Source organism: Vespa velutina, chromosome 11, assembly GCF_912470025.1.
Source record: "Vespa velutina chromosome 11, iVesVel2.1, whole genome shotgun sequence".
Classification (NCBI taxonomy): Eukaryota; Metazoa; Arthropoda; class Insecta; order Hymenoptera; family Vespidae; genus Vespa; species Vespa velutina.
Window position 1 is genome coordinate 4,884,990 of NC_062198.1, and position 20,519 is coordinate 4,905,508.

The following is a 20,519-nucleotide window of genomic DNA, read 5'->3' on the forward strand; positions in this document are numbered from 1 at the left end:
ATATTTTACAAAGAAAATTTCATTTATTTTTGGAACAATTCATAAGGCTTAAGTAATATATTCTTTACGTAGTTTATAACAATCATTTTATTTATTTTCGAAAACTATGATAAATTAAAAACGACAATACAGTGTTTTTTTCGGAAGTTTCTGAAATAAAAAATATGAATCATATCTTTTACTGAAAACTTGACCTTACAAAAAATGATTATAATACAATTTACTGTAATGGTTATTGATACATACAACAAAGTAAATGGAATGTATAACAATAATTAAATATAATATTAAATTTAATATTAAATTTAATAAAATATTTTATTAAATAAAATATCATATATTTCTTACAAATAGGATGTATCGGTCAATGGCGAAAGCCATCTCTACTTTGTAGTATATCAAAATTCTGACTACAGTAAAAAGTAAAATCACAAACATATTTCGCATGAAGAACATTTTTCTGTATATTTAATATCAAATAAAATATTAATTTTTTCTAGCTGCTACATTTCCATAATCTTCTATATATATATATATATATATATATATATATATATATATATATATATATATATTTTGTGAATTCAAACGGTACGATAATAACATTACTGATATCTTATCAAATGTCACGCACTATTCGTTTTTTATTGGAAATTCGAAATATTTTTCTTATACGTACTTTAATAAACATGTAATTTAAATGCCAAAAAAATAACTTATCATCTCAAGTTAAATAAATTAAAATTTAAGTACACAATTGTATTTGTTTTTAGTAATATATTGTATACGTATGTAAGATTCGTAAAAAAGTTAGGTGGTAGTTTCGACCGGGACTCGAATCCGGTTCTTTCGTTTTCTATTAAACTATCCAAGATTTCTTTGGTCAACCTCACCACAAATGTCTACTTATATTAAATCGATGTACTCGCTTTCATATGTATACGTATTTTAGCTATTCATTATTTAATATACAGTAATAACATGGATTATAACTTTGGTTAATTAATAAGTTACTATACTACTCTATTCATATAGAATTGTCGTAGCTATACACATAATTCAATTACAATCGATTATTAAAAAATTGAACAATATGTTATCATTAATAATAATAATGTCAATAGAAATGTCAATTGATTTAGAAGTAGAATTCGATTGTTTCTGGTCGATGTTAGTGTTCTTAGTATTACTATCTGTGGTTGATTACTTAAAATCTAAATGTAACATAAAAAGCAAACATTTTACAATACTACAAAATTTTAATTGTTATGAATTAACACAATAGATCGATAAGAACTTTATATTTTCAAGAACTTTATTTATATACATAGTGGATTTTGAATAAGGACAAATTGATAGATGAAAATGACAAAAAAATTTTGACATGTTTTAATAATCATAGAATTTTATATTTTCATTATACATATAATATAATATGTGCAATATATTTCATATAATTGTATTTATTTTTGGTAAATGTAATAATATGTATTTTATAAATAATATACATATATTACACACACACACACACACATATATATATATATATATATATATATATATATATTTTATAACAGACATTTTACTTATTTCTGGAAATAATGATTAGTGTTAAGGACAAATTATTGGTGGACTTTGCCCTGGTTTCTGAAACAAAAAATATTTATCAAAACTTTTTTAAATATCTGATGTTACTGATTTGCTTCACATACTGAGGAATAGAAAAAATAGATGGAATGAGTAAAACTAAACAAAAATTAATTTAATAACCTTTAACTGCGCACAGAGATCAATATTATCCCATGGTTCAGCCGATGGCTCAGCAATTGGTACGCAGTTTACTTTAGAGAATGTCAAAGTTATGATCACAGTTAAAAGTAGAATCAAGAACTTCATTCTCATAATGTAATTTTATTTTGTATTCGACTCCAAGCGAGATAGTTTCTTGCAGCATCTACATTTTCACTGTCTTATATACACGCATATATCAACTTCATGAGTAAACGTGTCACGATAATAACATGACTAATATCTATCTTATCAAAATTTATGCAGTATTGCTTTTTTATTGAGAATGAATAAAGTTTCTTTCGTAAAAAGTATAATCTTACGTACAAACATAAACAATTTCTTTCGTGAAAGATATACTTTTATGTATAAACCTATAATCATAGTTGAAAAAAACATATAATCCGAAAGACGAAAAATTAATTTATTAGCTTATTAGTTAAGTAACAATTCAAAATATAAATACGTAAATGTATTCTTGTCTAATAGTACATTAAGTATGTTTATGTGTACTACGGAGACATACATTTTTTAATAGAAAAAATAATAACATGTATTATAATTTTGATGAATTCATAAATCAGTATAACAATTTCATACAGATAGTATGAATAGATATGTATTTTAATTGTCGCAATCATACACGCAATACAAATGCAATTGATTATTAAAAAATTCAACAATACAAATTACCAAATATTGTCATGTAATTAATAAATGGAATTTTATTGTTCAACAGATAATAACAGTCTTAAAATATTGCATAACATGAAAGACATACTTGAAAAAATTTTAATCTAAATTGTGACGAATCAATACTCGACAAAAAATATTTTCGAATTGCTAAAATGCATTACAAATAAAAAAATAGTTTTGAAAGAATAATTGCATAGGTAAAATTATTGCACAGGTGAAACAGGTTGATTTAACAAATACATTTGTATGAGTTCAATAATTAATGGAATTACATTATATCATGAATTAAGACAAGTGATAGTAAATAAAGAGGAAAGAAATAAATTTACAAGATTAAATTCTCATAAAATTTTATAATTTTATAGTATAATATTTTAGGATACAAAGTGTTATTTAAATAATTCTAAATGGTGTGAATCCAGGCTAAAAAAAAAAAAAAAACAACAAATTTTTCATTAAAGCCTAACGTAACTGAAAATAATTATAATACAATTTTTTTGCATCATATATAATCGTATAAGAAAAAAGTAAATCGTATGTGTACATGAAAAAAAAAAAATTTCTTACCGGGAGCTTAGCCAACGGGGTGGCCTTTGGATTAGTTATTGGCATAGCAAATGGCTCAGCTAATGGTTCACCATTAACTTCGAAGAATGTCAAAATTGCTGCTATAGCAAAAAGTAAAATCAAGCACGTACTTTTCATGATGAAATTTGTTACGTATTTCACGTCAATTAAATTAGTTTTCTGTATCAGTTACTTTTGCATGGTCTTATATACACGCAATTATCTACATCGTAACTTTACATGTCACGAAAGTAACATTACTAATATCTTATCGAAAACCATAATACGTGGCTTTTTTATTGAAAATGCATAATATAAACAAAATGCGTTCTAAAAACGTAGTTTCAGAAACCACGTAATGCTGAAGCAAAGAAATTATTCAATTATCTGAAGTCATTCAATCAATTAGTTAAAATCAAATTGAATAATTGGAAATTACTAAATATAATAATCAAAAAGTAGAGTTTCATTGGTCAATTGGTTAATGCAATAAAGATATTAGATAATATAAAGAGCAAACTTTAAAATACTTAAATTTAAATTGTAATAAAATATTAAAAGAAATTTATCTACATCGAAAAAATGCGTTCCGGTTAAAATTATATTGCAAGATTATTTAACATGAGTAAAATTTAAGAATTCTCATCTCAAAAGTAACAAGCATATACGTGAAATATTTAATATAATTATATCATTTCGTGAATTAATATAGTAAACGATGAATATGGAAGAAAGAAATGAATTTGCAATATTAAATGCTCATAGGTTTTTATATTTTCATAATGTTTACCTTATATTTTACAAAAAAAAAATTTCATTTCCTTTTGAAACAATTAATAAGATTTAAATAATATTTCCTTTACGTAGTTCATAATAGTCATTTTATTTGTTTTCGAAATCCATGATAAGTTAAAAACGACAAAGTATTGGTTTCGGAAATTTCTGAAATAAAAAATATGAATCATATCTTTTACTGAAAACTTGACCTTACAAAAAATAATTATAATACAATTTATTGTAGTGCTTATGATACATACAACAAAGTAAATGAAATGTATATAAATAATTAAATAAAATATTTAACAACCTTGTATCTCTTACAAAAAAAAGGTACCGGTCCTTTATAAAAGCCATCTACTTCGTAGTACGTCAAAATTCCGACTACAGCAAAAAGTAGAATCACGAATATATTTCGCATGATGAAGTTTTTCTGTATATTTGGTATCAAATAAAATAATTTCTTTTGGCTACTACATTTCCACGGTCTTATATACGCGCAAATATCTATTTCGTGAATTCAAATGGCACGATAATAACATATATCTTATCAAATGTCATGCGCTATTCGTTTTTTATTGGAAATTCGAAATAATTTTTTTTTACGCATACTTTAATAAACATATAATCTAAATACCTAAAAAATAACTTATTATGTCATGTTAAGTAAATTAAAATTTAAATATAGAATAATATTTGTTTCTAATAATATAGTGTGTACGTATGTAGGATTTGTAAAAAAAATTCAACAGTCAGATGTTAGTTTCAACGAGGACTTAAATTTGGGTCTTTCGCTTTCCATTAAGCTATTCAAGGGTCTTCAATTACCAAAGTTAATGTGCATATAGTATATTAAGTTTATTTTCTTGTCCTTTTGAAAAGGAATACTCTACCATTTGTAAACTTCAATCCGAATATGTCTTTTCTGTATATCGTAGGTTAAAATAAAAGTTGTTTTATCAAAAGATTTTATTTAAAAGATATTATTGTTGCTGAAAATTGTAATAATATTTACTTTATATATATATAAATTATATATATATAAATTATATCAAATATATATATATATATATATATATATATATATATATAAATTATATTAAATTCTTGAAATAATTACTTAATTGTCACATACATACAGAAATGTGAACTATCCAATGTCACCAGTATGGCAAGCTAACAGCGATTGGTGTGCAATTTACTTTAAAGAATGTCAAAGTTCCAACCACAGTTAAAAGTAGAATCAAGAATTTCATTCTCATAATGTAATTTTGCTTTGTATTTAACTCCAAGCGAAATAGTTTCTTGCAGCATATTTACATTCTCGTAGCCTTATATACACGTAAATATCAACATTGTGAATAAACATGTCACTATAATATCTGTCTTATAAAAATTTATGTAGTTTTGCTTTTTTATTCAAATTACTTAATGATTAGTCATTTAATTGTAGTTCTTAGAATATGTAATAAAAAGCTATAACAATGCATATAAAACTGTTAGATGAAGCAAAACTTTTAATATAGAGTGTATATTTATTCTTAATAACATGTTTGAAAGAATTCTTAAGATTCTTACCTTCATAATAAAATTATGTTAAAAAAGTAAATGTAATAGAAGTTAACTAGATTTGTGAAATATTAAAAAATAGATTCTCTATTAATAATCGCATAATTTAAATATTGAATTGTATCATTTTGTTTATATAATTAGAAAACAACGAGTAGAAAGGAAATAAAAAGTGTTTGTATTTGATTTAATATTCACAGTAATTTATATCATGAATTATTATAGTAGATATGCCTTGTTTTTCCATATAGTACATTGAATTTGTTAAGCGCAGATGATATAATTATTTTAAATAATCTATTTCGAAAATTTCGTTAGGAAGCCTTTCTATATTTTAAATATGTATTATAGAAATAGATGTAATATGAGATAACATATACATACTTACGTGAAATTGGAATAAGCTCATTCGAAAATAGCAGACATACGATTTTATAATATGCAATAGAATTATACTAATTTATATATTGTGATAAGGAAGGAATAGGTAAAATTAAAATGAATTCACTAGATTTAATGTGCACAACAATTTATAATATCATAACTCAATATAACTTTTACATTTCATCAAAAACATATAATTTATTGTCGGAATAAACGATATGTTAACCTAGTAGTTTCTTAGCCATTGCTGCAATACCCTTCCACTGAAATAAATAAAAAACATTTTATCAAACATATCAATTACAAAATGTTCTTGTAAACAAACATACCGACGTGTAACAAAGAGATAGTCGAGTTAATGTAATTGTTAATCAATACTTACGTTTATGGCTTCTGGATCAGCTTCAGCATTTGGACCAGCTAATGGGTCAGCTACTGGGTCAGCTAAAGCTTCAGCACTCATTCCGAAGAATCCCAAAAGTGCGATGAAAGCGGTGAATAAAATTAAGATCGTGTTCTTCATGATGGTTTTTTTTTTGTATTAACTTTTTTGTGTATTTGAAGTTAAGCAAAATATTTTCTTGCTATTCCTTGTATTTGCAGAGCCTTATATACTCGTCAGTATCTATTTTATGATCAAATACATCACGACTCTTACATTACTATTATCTTAACGAAAAACGTGAGATATTACTTTTGTTATTACAGATAAATATTGGTTACGAAACATGTGATAAGTTCGTAATAAAATTAGGTATATAGATATTACGTAACTTAAAAGTAGAACACACCGAGGTTATACTTTTTCAATAGTTTATTGCTTCCGCATTTTATTTATATCTGTGACAACATAATAGGATATAAAAATGATAAACTTTTTTCACTCGACTACATAAAATTGTTTTGAAAATTTGAGTGAAAATTATTATCAAGTAATCGGTTTCACGGAATTCGCAGTTATTCAGATAATCATGAACACGAAACATGAGCATCGATGATAGTATAATGAAGGACTAATCTGCACATTTGGAGATGACCAATTAGCCGCCATTTGATCCAATGAAACATCGCAGGATTTGGAAGTACATTTAATTAAGCTACAATCAGATCAAATCATTGTTAAATAACCGTATACACATTGCTTTATCGTAGCAATGATATCTATCTGAAATCAACTATTCGAATGATCTTTTATTATTTTATACAATTCTTATAATTATCATCGTTCCTCGATCTAAGGACATCACGTTTTGAAGGGATGAATAACACAGAAAAGAAGCTTTTGATTGGTCTTCCTTCGTCCTTCGTTACGCAGAACGAGAAACAAGCATACGCACAGCCCACACCCTTTGTTTTCCGAATGCAAATAAGTAGCCTCAACCACCCATCCTCTCTTCTACTTCCCTTCCCCACTTGTTCCTCTCTCTCTCTCTCTCTCTCTCTCTCTCTCTCTCTCTCTCTCTCTCTCTCTCTCTCTCTCTCTCTCTCTCTCCTTCTCTCTTTATTCCCATCTATCTATCTACCTCAATCGTCCTTCCGTCCTCTTCTCTCTCGACAACCCCACAGTCATTCTCTTCCTCTCTCTATTTCTCTCATCCTTTCACCCTCCTTCCCACTCACTCACTCGCTCGTTCACCCTACATGAATACACTTGGCACACACACACGACGAAACGCACAACAGGCCGCATGCATATTCATACGTGGCCCGGTGGCTATGTGTGCAAGAGAGGTTATTAATTAACCGGAAGCCTAATCAAGGCTCGTAGTCGAACGGGGGTAGTAGCAGTCGCTCCGCATCGTTGAAACCGCCCTTCGAAACTGCAAACCCTTCGTGCAGGTGACGCTACAGCCTGCATCGTTTCTCATAGAAAATTATTTCGAAGAAGAAATTTTTGAACGTAAAGTTCACCTATTTAATAATAAATCAAGAAAGTTATGAAATAATAGAAAGCGATGAAATAATTTTTGTATATGAAACAAAGAGATATCGAATAAAATCCTTCATTTACTATTTTAAAATTTCTATTAATTAAAATCAATTAATGTTAAAGCAGAATAAAAGAGAAAACAAAAGAAAATACATGAACAAAGTATACATTTATTTTAGAATACCATAAAGAAAATAATGATCGATTTACCGGACAGCTCGGCATTGGATTCAATTACTCGATCTCATTCGGCCGGGTCGAGTCGACTAAAGCAAGCCGGCGATTCTCCTGGTTCCGCGCGATTGGCCCAGGGTGTCATTTCGATCGATTAGGACGAAAGTTTCCCGGGAACTCCCTTCTTGTTCAAGACAACTCCTCTGTTTCGTATGTAATCCATCGGATTAGTCAATTATGTATCGCATTAAGTTTCCATGTGTTCGAATTGGTCAGCCAGCGAGAGTCACCTACTCGGGAGTGCTAGGCGGTAACGAACGAAAGCACAAACAGGGGGAATAGAAGGAGTACTATGCGGAAGGGTTGAGAACGGGGAGAAGGAGGTAGAAGGATCGTTGGCGAAGAGGAGGAAAAACCAAATGAAAAAGAGCCTTTGTATTTGGGATTCCTGCACAGAGCGAGGGTCGAGGGTACTGAGGGTGAACGGGGGATGCAACTGCAATTTGTACCTCTTACTGTCCGCGGGAAGAATAGGTATTGTCTTCCAGGAGAGAAATGAATTGAGCTTCTATGAAGCCCGGCGTGCGAATGGGAATCGATATTTTTAATTTCAGTAGAAGCCAAACATCTACAACTTCTATCTGACCTACGCTATCTTCTTTCGTTTAAGCTAAACCTCCATCCACTTTTATACCACCACCCCACACTACCCTTTTTTAACTGATTACTGAGTCTTTAAATACCTAAACTACGCTATCTAATTGCACGGTTGACTCTTCAACGTGAATTACGTGCTTGGAATACGAGCTTTGTTTGATATTCTTCATGACGAGAACCAGATTTTCGAATGGTTAATGGTTTTATCAGATTTTTATCGTTTATTACATCGTTCTTCTTTTGTTGGCCATAAAGGGTGCGTTGAATGGTCGTGAATCTTTTCTTAAAAAATTAGGATTTGCAAAAATAATATCTATTATATATCTATATGAATCGTACTTAATTACATAATTGAATTCATTTACTTTTGATACTTGATAACATTTATTTATTTATTCGATACTACAGAAACCTAACCACCAGGAAAAACTATTCACGAGATGGCAAGAACGGTAAATAAAACGAAGTTCACTTTTGATGCGTGGACTCGAAGGTCGACACGATGTGCTCGGATGATTTCATTCCCTATAACTGACCGTTCCACGGGGATTATTATTTTTTCATCAAGTTGCGGAGGGAGCGAAGTCTCGAGCGAATGCGAAGGGTCCAGACGGACCACCCCGAGAAATTGCATCTCCAGTGGTCAAGCCGGTGGTGCTGCTAACCCCTCCATCTTCCATTCCACAAGCGACCTTCGCGAAATATATACGAGCCGGCAAATTGAAAACTAGCGATCGGACCCGCCTGAATAAAATATCGTTTAAATTTATCGTAACACCTGCTCTATCGGAAACCGTGCACGCTATCGAAACGCTAAGTGCCTGCGTTATTGCTAACCCCATTCCGCCTGGTTTTTCCTCGGAATTTTGATCTCTACCTTTCGATAACCAAACTTCTTTGCTTTTGTTAATACGATCAAGTGCAAAATTCGATCGAACTAGTCGCCAGCAAGGAAATCAATATTGAACGTGTTCAGTTCAACTAAACTCAACTCGCGAAGTCTTTCAGTACAATAAAGATCCGAATTCGGTATAAAACGGATACAATTTGGATAAATTACATTTTTCAATTTTTATGGATAAGGCGTAAGTGTTCAATGATCGTCTAACTATGACAATTCGATCCTAATTAATATCGAAAATGACATAATTTCAAGTTTCTCAAGAAAAACAATATTGTCTGTGATATATCGCAGTATCATAATTGTAAAAATAAATTTTTGATAAAAAAGATAATCATAAATTCTTCATTTTATACTGATAAAATGAAGGCGCTCATTGATTACATAAGGGCATATTAGAATTTCGAAATTTGCCAAAGGAGATCTCATTTTATCTCTTTAACTTTTAATTATTATAATTTTAGATGTTGCGGAAAAAAAAATATTTCATATAAATTTTCAATTTCTGTTTCAGATTCATGGGTACGTAGAAAAAATGAGTCACCTGCTAGAAATCGTGTGCAAACGTCTTGAACCAGTTGGGCACCCCTTTACAGAGTATGTGCCGGGGATGGTTATTTTAATTACTGTCCGGTGGCTTTAAATTAAAGAGCTGGGTTATCCTAGGTGTCGAGCTACCCCTCTTACCCTCTTGCTTCGGTAACTCGTAAGCACATACCTTCCGTCTTTCTCTCTTTCCTTTCTACCTCTCTCTTTCTCTTTCTCCAATTCTCTAGCGTTTTCACTTCTTCCTCATACAGTTTCTGGGTAACTCCGCATCGTGGACCGACATTACAAGCGCCATTCTTTACACCCGGCCAAGTGGCGAGGTTATGTTTGACGCTAACCGGGAAACCGCGCTAAATTGTCTAAACTGCGCCAGATTAAGCGAGGCTGCTCCACCATCCTACTACTACTTTCCAACCCTTTCGACACTACCACCTTCGTCGTGTCCAGAAATTAACCGACACTCAGCCTCCACCGGTAGGGAAGTTAGGAAGAATTTCAGGAATTGTTTCATTTAGCTCGGCAAGTGTGTGAGAGTAAGAGGAAGTGTACGGGGAATGAAGGTAGAAGGGAAAGTGGCCGAGTCGTTGGCCAAAATCGCTTATACGGTGACCTACGTGTTGCTCTAGTTTAACATGCAAACACTCATTATTACAATTGGGAATATTTCTTTGAAGCTGCTTAATAAAATTATGTCTCTGGAATGTTCAATGAATTTGAAATTTCTATTCTACAAATACTGTTGCAGAATGAACAATTCACCCTCAGCCATCATTAATGTCCCACGTTGGTATGAATCAATATCATTCTAACTTTTTTAACTCCATATTGTAATATATTCTAATAAAGCTCAAGAGAATAAAGCATTAGGGGTGCAAAGCTATTGGTCCATTTTCTCTTAAGAAAGCCGACGATTGGTCGTCTACAGTAGAAACACTGCATTATGTATGTTCCTGTTACCTCCGGCCGAGTACGCTTCAACACGCGGATTACAGGCGCCCGACTACTTTTCCCTTCTAGCTCTCCTTCTTCCTCTTTTTTCCATTCTTTTCCTCCCACTTCGTTTCGTCGCTACCTACTCATGGTCTTCCTCCCTTCCTCCCTCTCTCTCTCTCTCTCTCTCTCTCTCTCTCTCTCTCTCTCTTTCGCCTCTTCTTCCTCTTTCTTTATTTTTCCGATAGAACACTAACTTACTCCCTCGTGAATTTTCGCAAGGAAAAGAATAGTCTAGCCGAGATTTATCGAGTAGGAGTGTCGTTCTCCACTAATTTTAACGCCTTCTTAGGATCCTCTATGGTAAGTACACGACTTGCTGAATCCTTTGATCATTTCCGTTTCTTTTTTTAGAGTACAGTTCATACTGTATTTTTTCTTTTTTTTTTTTTTTTTTTTTTTTCTTTATAAACGTATCTTAGGAAAGAAAAATCGATACGCATACATCGATTGAATTTATGTCGAAGTATTATCGTGTTACGTTATAGTGTAATCGTAATTATTTCTCTTAACTTTCTTTCTTTAGATATTCTTTCAGATTATCAAATGATCACCAGTGATTCCTTGAAGTTTTCTTGAAATCCATTGGTTAAGAACTTTAAGGGTCGATCTAAAACTGACATCGAGTATAGTAAAAGAAAAGAAAGAATAAAGGAAGAGAAAGAGAAGATGAGAGGATGTGAGTGGGTATGGATGGTAGGGATAGGAGTAGAGTGCGGGTAGCGGGCACTCGATGTTTAATACATAGGATAGAGTCGATATTGCAACACACAGGGTGACTCTCGCGTATCTTGGTGACAGGGTGCGAAGTCGCAGAGCGACCTCCTGGCGAGACGTGGCACTCAAACAGGGAAGTGTCGTCGAGCTTTTCAGGAGCTTTCAAGTGCTTTCGCAGTTGCCTCGAGTACCGTAAGAGGCTTTCAGAAACGGAGGCGGAAACGGGCTTTTTAATAGGGCCGAGGTGCCTCCTCTTTCTCTTTCTCTCTCACTCACCTGTACACTTTTTTCCTCCTCATCCTTCTTCTTCTCCTTTTCTTCTTCTTCTTCTTCTTCTTCTTCTTCTTCTTCTTCTTCTTTTTCTTCTTCTTCAACAACTACGCGCCGTCCGATTTCGAGGTCATCGATCGCTTAGGGACAGTAGTGAGAGATAAAAGCGGTGTGTCATATGTTTACGTAGTTTATCCGTCAGGTTTTTAAGCTTTTGTTCCATTTATTTCTCTATCTTCTTATTTCTTCATCTTAATCCTTTTTATTCACATTTCTTTAAATCTTCTCTTTTTGATTTTAAACTATTCCCTTAGTTTGAGAATCGTTTATATAAATTATCTGTAGAAAAATAAAGCAATAATGTTTCCAAACTTCGGCTTTAACGTTTTCACGTTCCCCACATAGATTCTTCCTTACTATGATTTCACCTTCCATAGGTCGATATAAATCTTGATGCACAGACTTATTCACGCTATAAAGATCGATGGAAAAGGTTCGGGATGACGAAGCGAAAGAATTTGCGGCTGGAATAACTTTGGCCATCGGTCATCAAATTGAGAACATGTTGGGATATTGAGAGCGGAAGGTAAGCTCTCTTACGGTGCTAAATAACGGAATCCGATGACGAGGAGACCAATGGAGAGAACCACGGAGAAATTTCTTTATAATGAAAAATTCTAAGCTTGTTCCCTTTTTTTTTTTTTTTTTTTATTTTTCTTCTTTTTCTTTCTACCGTTAAAATAATTATGTTAAAGCGTACCTTTATCCGAGAAACTTTAATTACTATCGAAGAGGATAATTATTATTACCGATGGAGGTACTTAAGAAAATTGTTTTATTTTACAATCTATTTACGTGTATATTCTATAGCATAGCAGAAACGAATGTTGAAAAAAGGATGAACGAAAAGAAAAAGAGAAAAAGAAAAAAAAAGGGGAAAAAAAAGAATGGAAAGGGATAAGAGAAAGAAAAAGAGAGCGGAAGCACGCTAAACTTTTCTTTTTGTCGTGAAGTCGAAAGAGGAGAAAAAGAGAGAGAGAGAGAGAGAGAGAGCGAGAAAGAGAGAGAGAGAAAGAGAGAGAAGGAGAGAGGGAGAGAGAAAGGACGGAGAAGGAGGAAGAGAATGGACGTTGAACGTAGCTATCGAAACGTCGTTTTGATGGTACACGTTGTCGCATCGCGCGGCTTCGAAATCCCGGGGATAAAGTTAGGGCTCAAGCCAGCCAAATGCGAGTTTAAAATGTTACCACGGACCGGACGTGCATGGACGAATCCTGCATAATGCCTTGGCCGCTTCGTTCTCTGCTTGGACAGGCAACTTTATTCGAATTTTCTGGAAAATTAAAAGAGAGTTTTCGGGCAGCGCGTTCGAGAAACGACGAAAAGCGCGTCGTGGTGAGGAGAGAGGCTACTGAGCAGGTCGGGCCTAAACGTGCGCGAAATGCGAAAATCGGGAAAAGTCCTTCCTTTGTCAGGGAGTCGGCTTGTGGACTTTCAGCTTCGGCGGATTTTCGATTTAACCAACTTCGTCCTGACCGTCAACGTATATGCGAATATATATATATATATATATATATATATATATATCTCCACTTCCACCTTTATCTACGACCCTCTTAGCTGATTATTCTTCAGCGAATGACATTTGCCTCACATTAACAAGCAATGAAATGTGAAAACTAGCCATGACAACAAATAATAATTAGTGACTTATAAATAGACATATCCTACGAAAAATATTTCATTAAGAAAATATACACACATGAATGTCAATATTCCATTCATAAAAAGAAAAGAGAAAAAAGAAAAAAAAAAATGAAGAATGAAGATAAAAACTCCAATATGAATTAGCAGGTTGTTTTCTCTTACTTCGTTACTTCAAGCTATGAAAGTATATAATATACACAAACAAACAAAAAGTAGATTGGGTTAAGGCACCGGAATAGCCAGTTGCGTCACTGAAAGCGTAATCACCATTATGAGTCCATCTCACGAAGGGCGAATAACAAAATTGAACCGCCAGCCGCGCGGAGCAGTTTTTGTGACAAGTTAAAATGGCCGTACCGAATTTTTATAGGCCGTTTACGATGGTGCAGCGAAAAATTTGTAACTCTAGAAGCTCGGCTGTTAGTACGATACCCCAGGGTAAGGGAAATAGACATGAAATATTTATCGAACCGATTGTTCTCAGTTTTATTGTTTTTAGTACACATTATTGTTATTCTTCCTTTACAACGTTAATCAGTTTTATAATACTTGGTATATATATATATATATATATATATATATATATATATATATATATATCGGTGTATATATGGTCATGATGGTTAAGAACAAGTTCATATAATATGAAGCAAAGTACTTGTTCAAAATAGAAAAGATTTATCCAAAAAAATACATAAGATAATGAGTTCTACAAATAAGATAATATTTTAATTCTAAGAGAATAATAATATAAGATAATAATTCTAAGATAAATATTCTACATTTCACGAAACCAAATCATCTGTATATTTTGTATTAATAAACGAACAATATTTATGGATTTATAATCTAAGTATAACCATGAATAAACATATTACTCGAAGTAATTTAACAATAGAAAACTTTTTTGAAATGTAAAATCACGTATATCGTTTCATCTGGAATGTATGAGAATTTTCATTACTATATAACTATACTAATGTATCGAAAACTGACCAATCATGATATTCCTTTTTTTTTTTGCATCCTGTTATCCGCGTCATATTTGTCGCTTGAAAGTAGTAAAGAATTTGCACGCGCGCGCGAACAGTGCCTCGGAGCGATAAACTTATCTCTCGCGCTGGAAAGCGAAAAAGCTTTCGAGTGTTCACGAAGATAGGCAGTTAAGTGGCACCGCGGGAGAACGATCGTAGCCGCTAATTGCCTTAATTCGATAAACTACTACCACCATCACATTTTCTTCACCCTTTCCATTTAATTCTGACCTCGTATCCTTCAACTTTTACTCTTTCGTTTCTGCACCTGTCTTTCTTTCCTTTCTCAAAATTCTCATTTTATCACGGTTAATCAAATTCTTCATTCCATTTCTGTACTATTTATTTAAATATTTATTATAAAGGATAGAACAATTTTTTTTTTTTTAAGTCGAATTATTCGATGAGTAGTACATTTATTCAATATGAGATTACATAAAAAAAAAAAGAAAAAAGAAAAAAAGAAAAAAGAAAAATTGATCTTTTTTTTCGTAATATTGAAGAAACTAGATAGAAGTTTGATGATCATTAGTGTGTAAGTCGACGAAATTGTTCCTGGCAAAACTCCAATGTAAAGAAGACAAACGAAAAAGGAAAAGATAGGAGCGAATTCAGGATACAAACACATATACGAACAGCAATTTAATTTTCCCCTTCCCTCATCTTCCTTTTTTTTCTGTCTTTCTTTCTCATCTTTACCCTTGGTACGCTATCCAATTACACATAAAGCACTAATCACGCAATTAATCTCAATCTATTTAATAACACCTTCATTACCAGACGCTGTAGGAACCGGCCCGAGAACGGAATCTTTCCCCTTCGTCTCGTTTCTTCTCTTTTTCACTCTTCTCTCTTTCTCTCTTTCTTCCTCTCCGTCTAACTCTCTGAAGTCTCGATCCTTCTTGCAAATCGTCGGCACGCCTCTGCTATTCGCATTCCTTCAGAACGTGCATCGTGCTTGTGCGGATATACACTGGAAATGCAAGTGGTGCTACATGATTTCGATTAATCGAAACGAACGATGAAGGCAGCAGGGAGAGAGAGAGAGAAAGAGAGATAGAAACAGAGAGAGAGAGAGAGAGAGAGAGAGAGAGGGAGAGAGAGGGGGGGGGGGGAGACTCACCAATCGATTTTCAACGACGACGGGGCGAAAATTGGTGATGGCAAGCGAGTGCGAAATCGTTGCTTTTTATGTGTCTCGTTTGGTACTTTTAATTTTCTTTTTTTTTTCTTTTTTTTTCTTTTTTTTTCTTTTGAATTTGCTACTCGTATAAACTACTGTTTATTTTATTGCTAGATACCGATCGAAAAAGATAACTTATTTTCATCTAATCTTACACACGTATACCAGTGAGGCAATGTAATTTAATCAACAATATACGCTTATTTCACGACACAAGTAGTAAAAAAAAAAAAAAAAAGAAGAATCACAAATTTTCAATAACTATTTTAAAATACGTCCGGCAGGGTAGTCGAGCGTGACGCAAACGAAAAATGTTATCCGTTATCCGTTCATTTTTTCTATAGAAAACGATGCAAGTCGACGAAGAAGGAAAACAAAAAGAAGATGAAAAAAAAAAAGATATGAAGGCCACAACAGAGATTGACGCAAAATTATTTGCCATCGAAATAGCCGCACGCTGATACACAAAACACCCATCGTAAGCGATCGGTAAGTCGATCGGTCCGAGGCAACGTCGTTGAACGCTTCGCTGAATCAGATCAATCTCTGAGAGTAGATGAAGAGTACGAGAAGAAGAGAGAGAGAGAGAGAGAGAGAGAGAGAAAGGGAAAGATTGAGGGAGGGAGAGAGAGTAAGAGGGAGAGAGAAAGAGAGAAAGAGAGAAAGAGAGAGAGAAAAAGAGAGAGTAGTTGAGAACATTTTTCCAACGATCCAAGCCGCATCACCTTCTCATCTTTCTTCTCTCTCTCTCTCTCTCTCTCTTTCTTCATCTTTCTCTTCTTCTCTTTCTCGGTGTTGAATGTGCGCGCGGGCGCACTTGGCCACTTCCGCTCGACGACTGCACCTGCCAGGAATGCAGTCTCCATAGTTGGACTCGTGGTTGCAAAGTGGCATCCGTGTGCAGCGAGGCGCAAAACTGTTATTGAAGAAGAAATTAATTCCCGTCCTGACTTTGTGTCTCTTTGCCTCCTTCTTCTCCTATCTTTCCATCTCTCTTTCACCCTCGGTCGCACCTATTTTAAACGCCTGTACGACTTGTTCCTTCTACCAGTTACGAACGTTTCACGTCATTGTGATCACTTTAGAATTGAAGGACTTGAAGTTGAATCGATCCAATTAACTTTTTGTTTCCCTCTCGTGACTTCCCTCCATTTATTGGGAACACACAACATACGTCTAGTTCAAACGAATCGTATGGAACCGAAAAGTTATTTGTTTTAATCTTGATTAGCCTATGCAACTCACCTAATCCTCATGTTCATCCTAACCATCGCACTTGAGTCCATCTCGTTATAGAACTTTGTGATCTAACATCGATTCGTTTTCAAAGAGCTCAAAAACGAGAGAGGGATAGAAGAAGAGAGAAAACATATCGAAGGAAACGTCGGAGTAACTCGATTCGGATATGCACTTTAAATCCGAAATCCCACTTTTCCATTACCGAAAGCGTGTGCAACCCTTCGCTACGTAGGAATACTTCCCTCCTCTCCCTTGATCACGATTTTGGTGGCAGTCCAACGTAGAGTAAGAGAGACAGAGAGAGGATGAACGTGTGCGTGGGTGGTTACTCCTATATACATAAGTGTAGATGTATATACGTATACGTGTATATGTATATACATATATAGCATGCGTGGTTGGGTATACCTCCCGTGAAAGCCCTGATCGAGGGAGGGAGAGAGGGAGGGAGAGAGAGAGAGAGAGAGAGAGAGAGAGAGAGAGAGGACACGTCGGGGCAACATATCAGAACGACTATCTATCGCTGCCTTTTACGCTAATTGATAAATCGTGTTACGTTAATGAATGGAGCGGACGAGATGGCCGGAGAGGGGTGAACAGTCGGGTGATACTCTATATAGCTACTCTCCGAGGAGAGAGAGAGAGAGAGAGAGAGAGAGAGAGAGAAAGAGAAAGAAAAAGAGAGAAAATAGTGAGGGGGTGAAAGGGGGAAAGGGGTGCTCGTAAGGATAAAGAGGAAATTGAAAATCTTACGGTTATGTGGCGAGGATCTTAAAGGTACCGCTCACAACGGCTACACGATTATGCTAGTAATATGTAGATTATGGGACCGGTCGTCGTAAATGGGCGCGGGTCACTTATATGGCAATCGTTCGTGGAATTTGCGCGGTTGATAAATTCTATCCCATATTGGCTATTTGCTTCCTAGGATCGTTGTTTCTTGTTGCAGATTATTCGTGCATTCTAAAAAATTCCATTTGATCAATTGATAAGATTTTTATATTCGATCCTCATGTATAATAGAATATCCATTAATGGTTATGTTCGATGTTCAAAGATTTGTGAGAAGAGTATCAAACATTATCTCAATTTATTAGTACTGTGTTCAAAAATTTATTTCTTAAGGTTCTAATTACTTATGAAAGAATAGAAATTCAAGCTAATTTAGAAATTTTTAATAAGAAACCATCGCATATCGTTAAAAGGATTGTTTGAAACGTACTTGTACGGCGATGATCGTAAAATAAATCGACGGGTTGCGAAAACGAAATAAAAAGGGAGAGCATAATAATAGAGTCGAACTCTCTCATGAGAATCATCCATAGCAAGAACAATCGAGTAGCGCGAAGTGGCTCGCGTGAGAGTAGGCACTATGTAAAAATGGTTGCTTCGCGCTCAAGTAAGATTAAACATCGGTACACCGCTTATAAGGTTTAATCGAATTAATAAATCAAGCTGGGCTTCCATCGGCAAATTCGCAGCTTGATCTTTTTATTTCTCATTGGGAAAGAGCATTGAAAGTCCTCTTAGAGTTCAAACACGATGCCCTCTTCGCTTTTGCTCAGACCTGTCTGTCTGTCTTTGTCAGCTAGCAAGCCAATTTGCTTTCTACTATTCTTTTGCTTTCTCTTTCTTTCCTCTATTTTTCTTCTTATTCCTTGTTCATTCATTAAAACGCAATTTGACAATTGACAAATATCTCAATGACAAATTCATCAATACTCCTTCAATATCCTACAAAAAGATATTATTACTTTTATTTTACAATTAAAATTAAAAATTTTTAACTTTTAACAAAGATACAGAGTAATATCTTACATTATAACAAATTATGGTGAGATTAAAAATACTGAAACGTCGTCTCGATAAAAAATAAACATCCAAAATACATTCACCCTCGAAAACAACTCTCGTCACTCGTAGCTCAATATCCCTTACAAGGGATCGTAACTTTTAGTTCGAGCGATCCTTCGAACCACTTTCAAGGAGAAACTATTTTTATCATGATGTAATGTTAAGGTTTGCGTGTGAGTCCATTATCTGTAATTGTACGAATAAAACATTTATGCGCGAGAGCGTAGCACCACAGTCAAGGCAAACGCATTTATATAGAAGCAATGAAACATTTATGAAACTCAACGTACCGTGTGACGTATTTATTGCATTTCAAGGTATATAGAAGGCGTAATATTATACGCGACTTAGACCGGACAATAATGCGTTAACGGTATTTCAAACGTTCCTATCCAAATCGAGACATTTATACGAAGTGTACGAAACTTTCCGAAAGTCTGTGAAACTCCTTTTGGAATGATGATCGATCGTAATTAAATGAATATCTCATTGAGTAATCACGAAGAATAGATAAATTTTTCTATAAAATAATAACAAATGAAAAACAATTTTGTAATGATATGGTCATTGAAAAATTCTTGTATATTTTCACGTAAGTTCATCGTTGTTGGTTTAACTTCTCTTTTCCGGATATTTTATTGGGGTTAATATTCATGATAAAATTTGAATCACAGAGGTACGTTCTTTTATCCATTGCGCGAAAATCCGTCCGATTTTCGACGCGCTCTTTGAACGAGCACGCGCGCGCGCGCGGACGCACGCACGCGTTACGTAGAATCCATTCATCAACCCTAGCAGCATCGCATGTTGCTGTGCGCCCAGCGGGGGTGAGTTAACGCGCAGCAAGGGCGCTGCCCTCTGAACTCCAGGAGATTCCTCACCGTGCGAGTAAATCACCCGATTTCGTCTTCCTCCGTCGAATTATCATTATTACCTCCGATTGTATGTCGGATTCGTAACCAAAGAACTATTTGGTGGGAAAGAAGGGAGAAAGATAGATAGAGTAAGAAAATAGAAGAAGACAGTGAGAGGACAGTAACTTGGTAAATCCAGACCACGGTAGAGATATACTGTCTTTCACGACTTTTCGTCTGACGGCTCTTCTTTTATATCGCCGGCTGGATCTTCGAACACCCAAAGGGATTTTTGGCTTTTCTTCTGATTCACAAGGATTCTTCTTCTTGCTTTTTTATGTCGTATTATCCCTCCGTATGATCGTCAAGATCCTTTACTGGATAAGTATCCCAGAAGGGAATGCTTATCGATGTCCAGTATCAAAGCTTCGATTCGTAAGTAGTTCTTGATAATGTCGAACGATGTGATAAGAGAAGAAAGGTAAAGATGAATAACGATTTGTCTTCTTCCTTCCTCCTTATTTTTCCTTATTTATACGACACTTTGCTATTTGCGATAAATATGAACGATAATCTATTTAATAACGATATTATTTTTTTATTGCAAATTACTGAATATCATTGGAAACATTTTTATATCGTTGTATAATTATCCTAAGGAAATCTATAAAATGAAAAT

General features: G+C 33.9%; 1 protein-coding gene and 4 long non-coding RNA genes across 12 annotated transcripts in view; 2 read left to right on the forward strand and 3 right to left on the reverse strand.

Moving 5' to 3' along the window:
- The window catches only part of LOC124952839, a 92,608-nt gene extending 79,657 nt beyond the window's left edge, over positions 1-12,951 (forward strand). For 2 of the 6 annotated variants that reach the window (XR_007102019.1, XR_007102021.1), the window contains 2 exons: positions 9,958-10,149; positions 10,244-12,951. Coding sequence is in view for 2 of the 6 variants with exons in the window: in XM_047503334.1 (XP_047359290.1) it covers positions 9,958-9,965; positions 10,244-10,507 (272 nt within the window). In the remaining 4 variants the exon portion in view is untranslated. Of the gene's footprint in view, positions 1-8,950; positions 9,628-9,957; positions 10,150-10,243 lie in introns of all 6 variants that reach the window. The other 4 variants (XR_007102020.1, XR_007102022.1, XM_047503335.1 and 1 more) reach the window with 4 other exon arrangements.
- LOC124952840 lies at positions 3,118-4,982 on the reverse strand. Of its 2 annotated transcripts, XR_007102026.1 has the most exons (5): positions 4,968-4,982; positions 4,722-4,820; positions 4,139-4,465; positions 3,842-3,993; positions 3,118-3,412 (listed from the first exon to the last, which is right to left on the reverse strand). It is a non-coding gene; the product is annotated as an uncharacterized LOC124952840 (long non-coding RNA). The 2 variants fall into 2 exon arrangements; XR_007102025.1 differs by having other exon boundaries at positions 4,139-4,820.
- LOC124952841 overlaps positions 6,244-20,519 on the reverse strand; it is a 50,985-nt gene continuing 36,709 nt past the window's right edge. The window contains exon 3 of one of the 2 annotated variants that reach the window (XR_007102027.1): positions 6,244-6,878. This is a non-coding gene — a long non-coding RNA (uncharacterized LOC124952841). Of the gene's footprint in view, positions 6,879-14,282; positions 15,684-20,519 lie in introns of those variants that run through there. The other variant, XR_007102032.1, reaches the window with a different exon arrangement.
- LOC124952846 overlaps positions 18,238-20,519 on the reverse strand; it is a 6,722-nt gene continuing 4,440 nt past the window's right edge. The window contains exons 1-3 of the long non-coding RNA XR_007102041.1: positions 19,277-20,519; positions 18,951-19,172; positions 18,238-18,866 (exon numbers count right to left, since the gene is read on the reverse strand). The exon at positions 19,277-20,519 is cut by the window's right edge and continues 4,440 nt beyond it. This is a non-coding gene — a long non-coding RNA (uncharacterized LOC124952846). The remainder of the gene's footprint in view (positions 18,867-18,950; positions 19,173-19,276) is intronic.
- LOC124952842 overlaps positions 19,082-20,519 on the forward strand; it is a 32,895-nt gene continuing 31,457 nt past the window's right edge. The window contains exon 1 of the long non-coding RNA XR_007102037.1: positions 19,082-20,519. This exon is cut by the window's right edge and continues 670 nt beyond it. This is a non-coding gene — a long non-coding RNA (uncharacterized LOC124952842).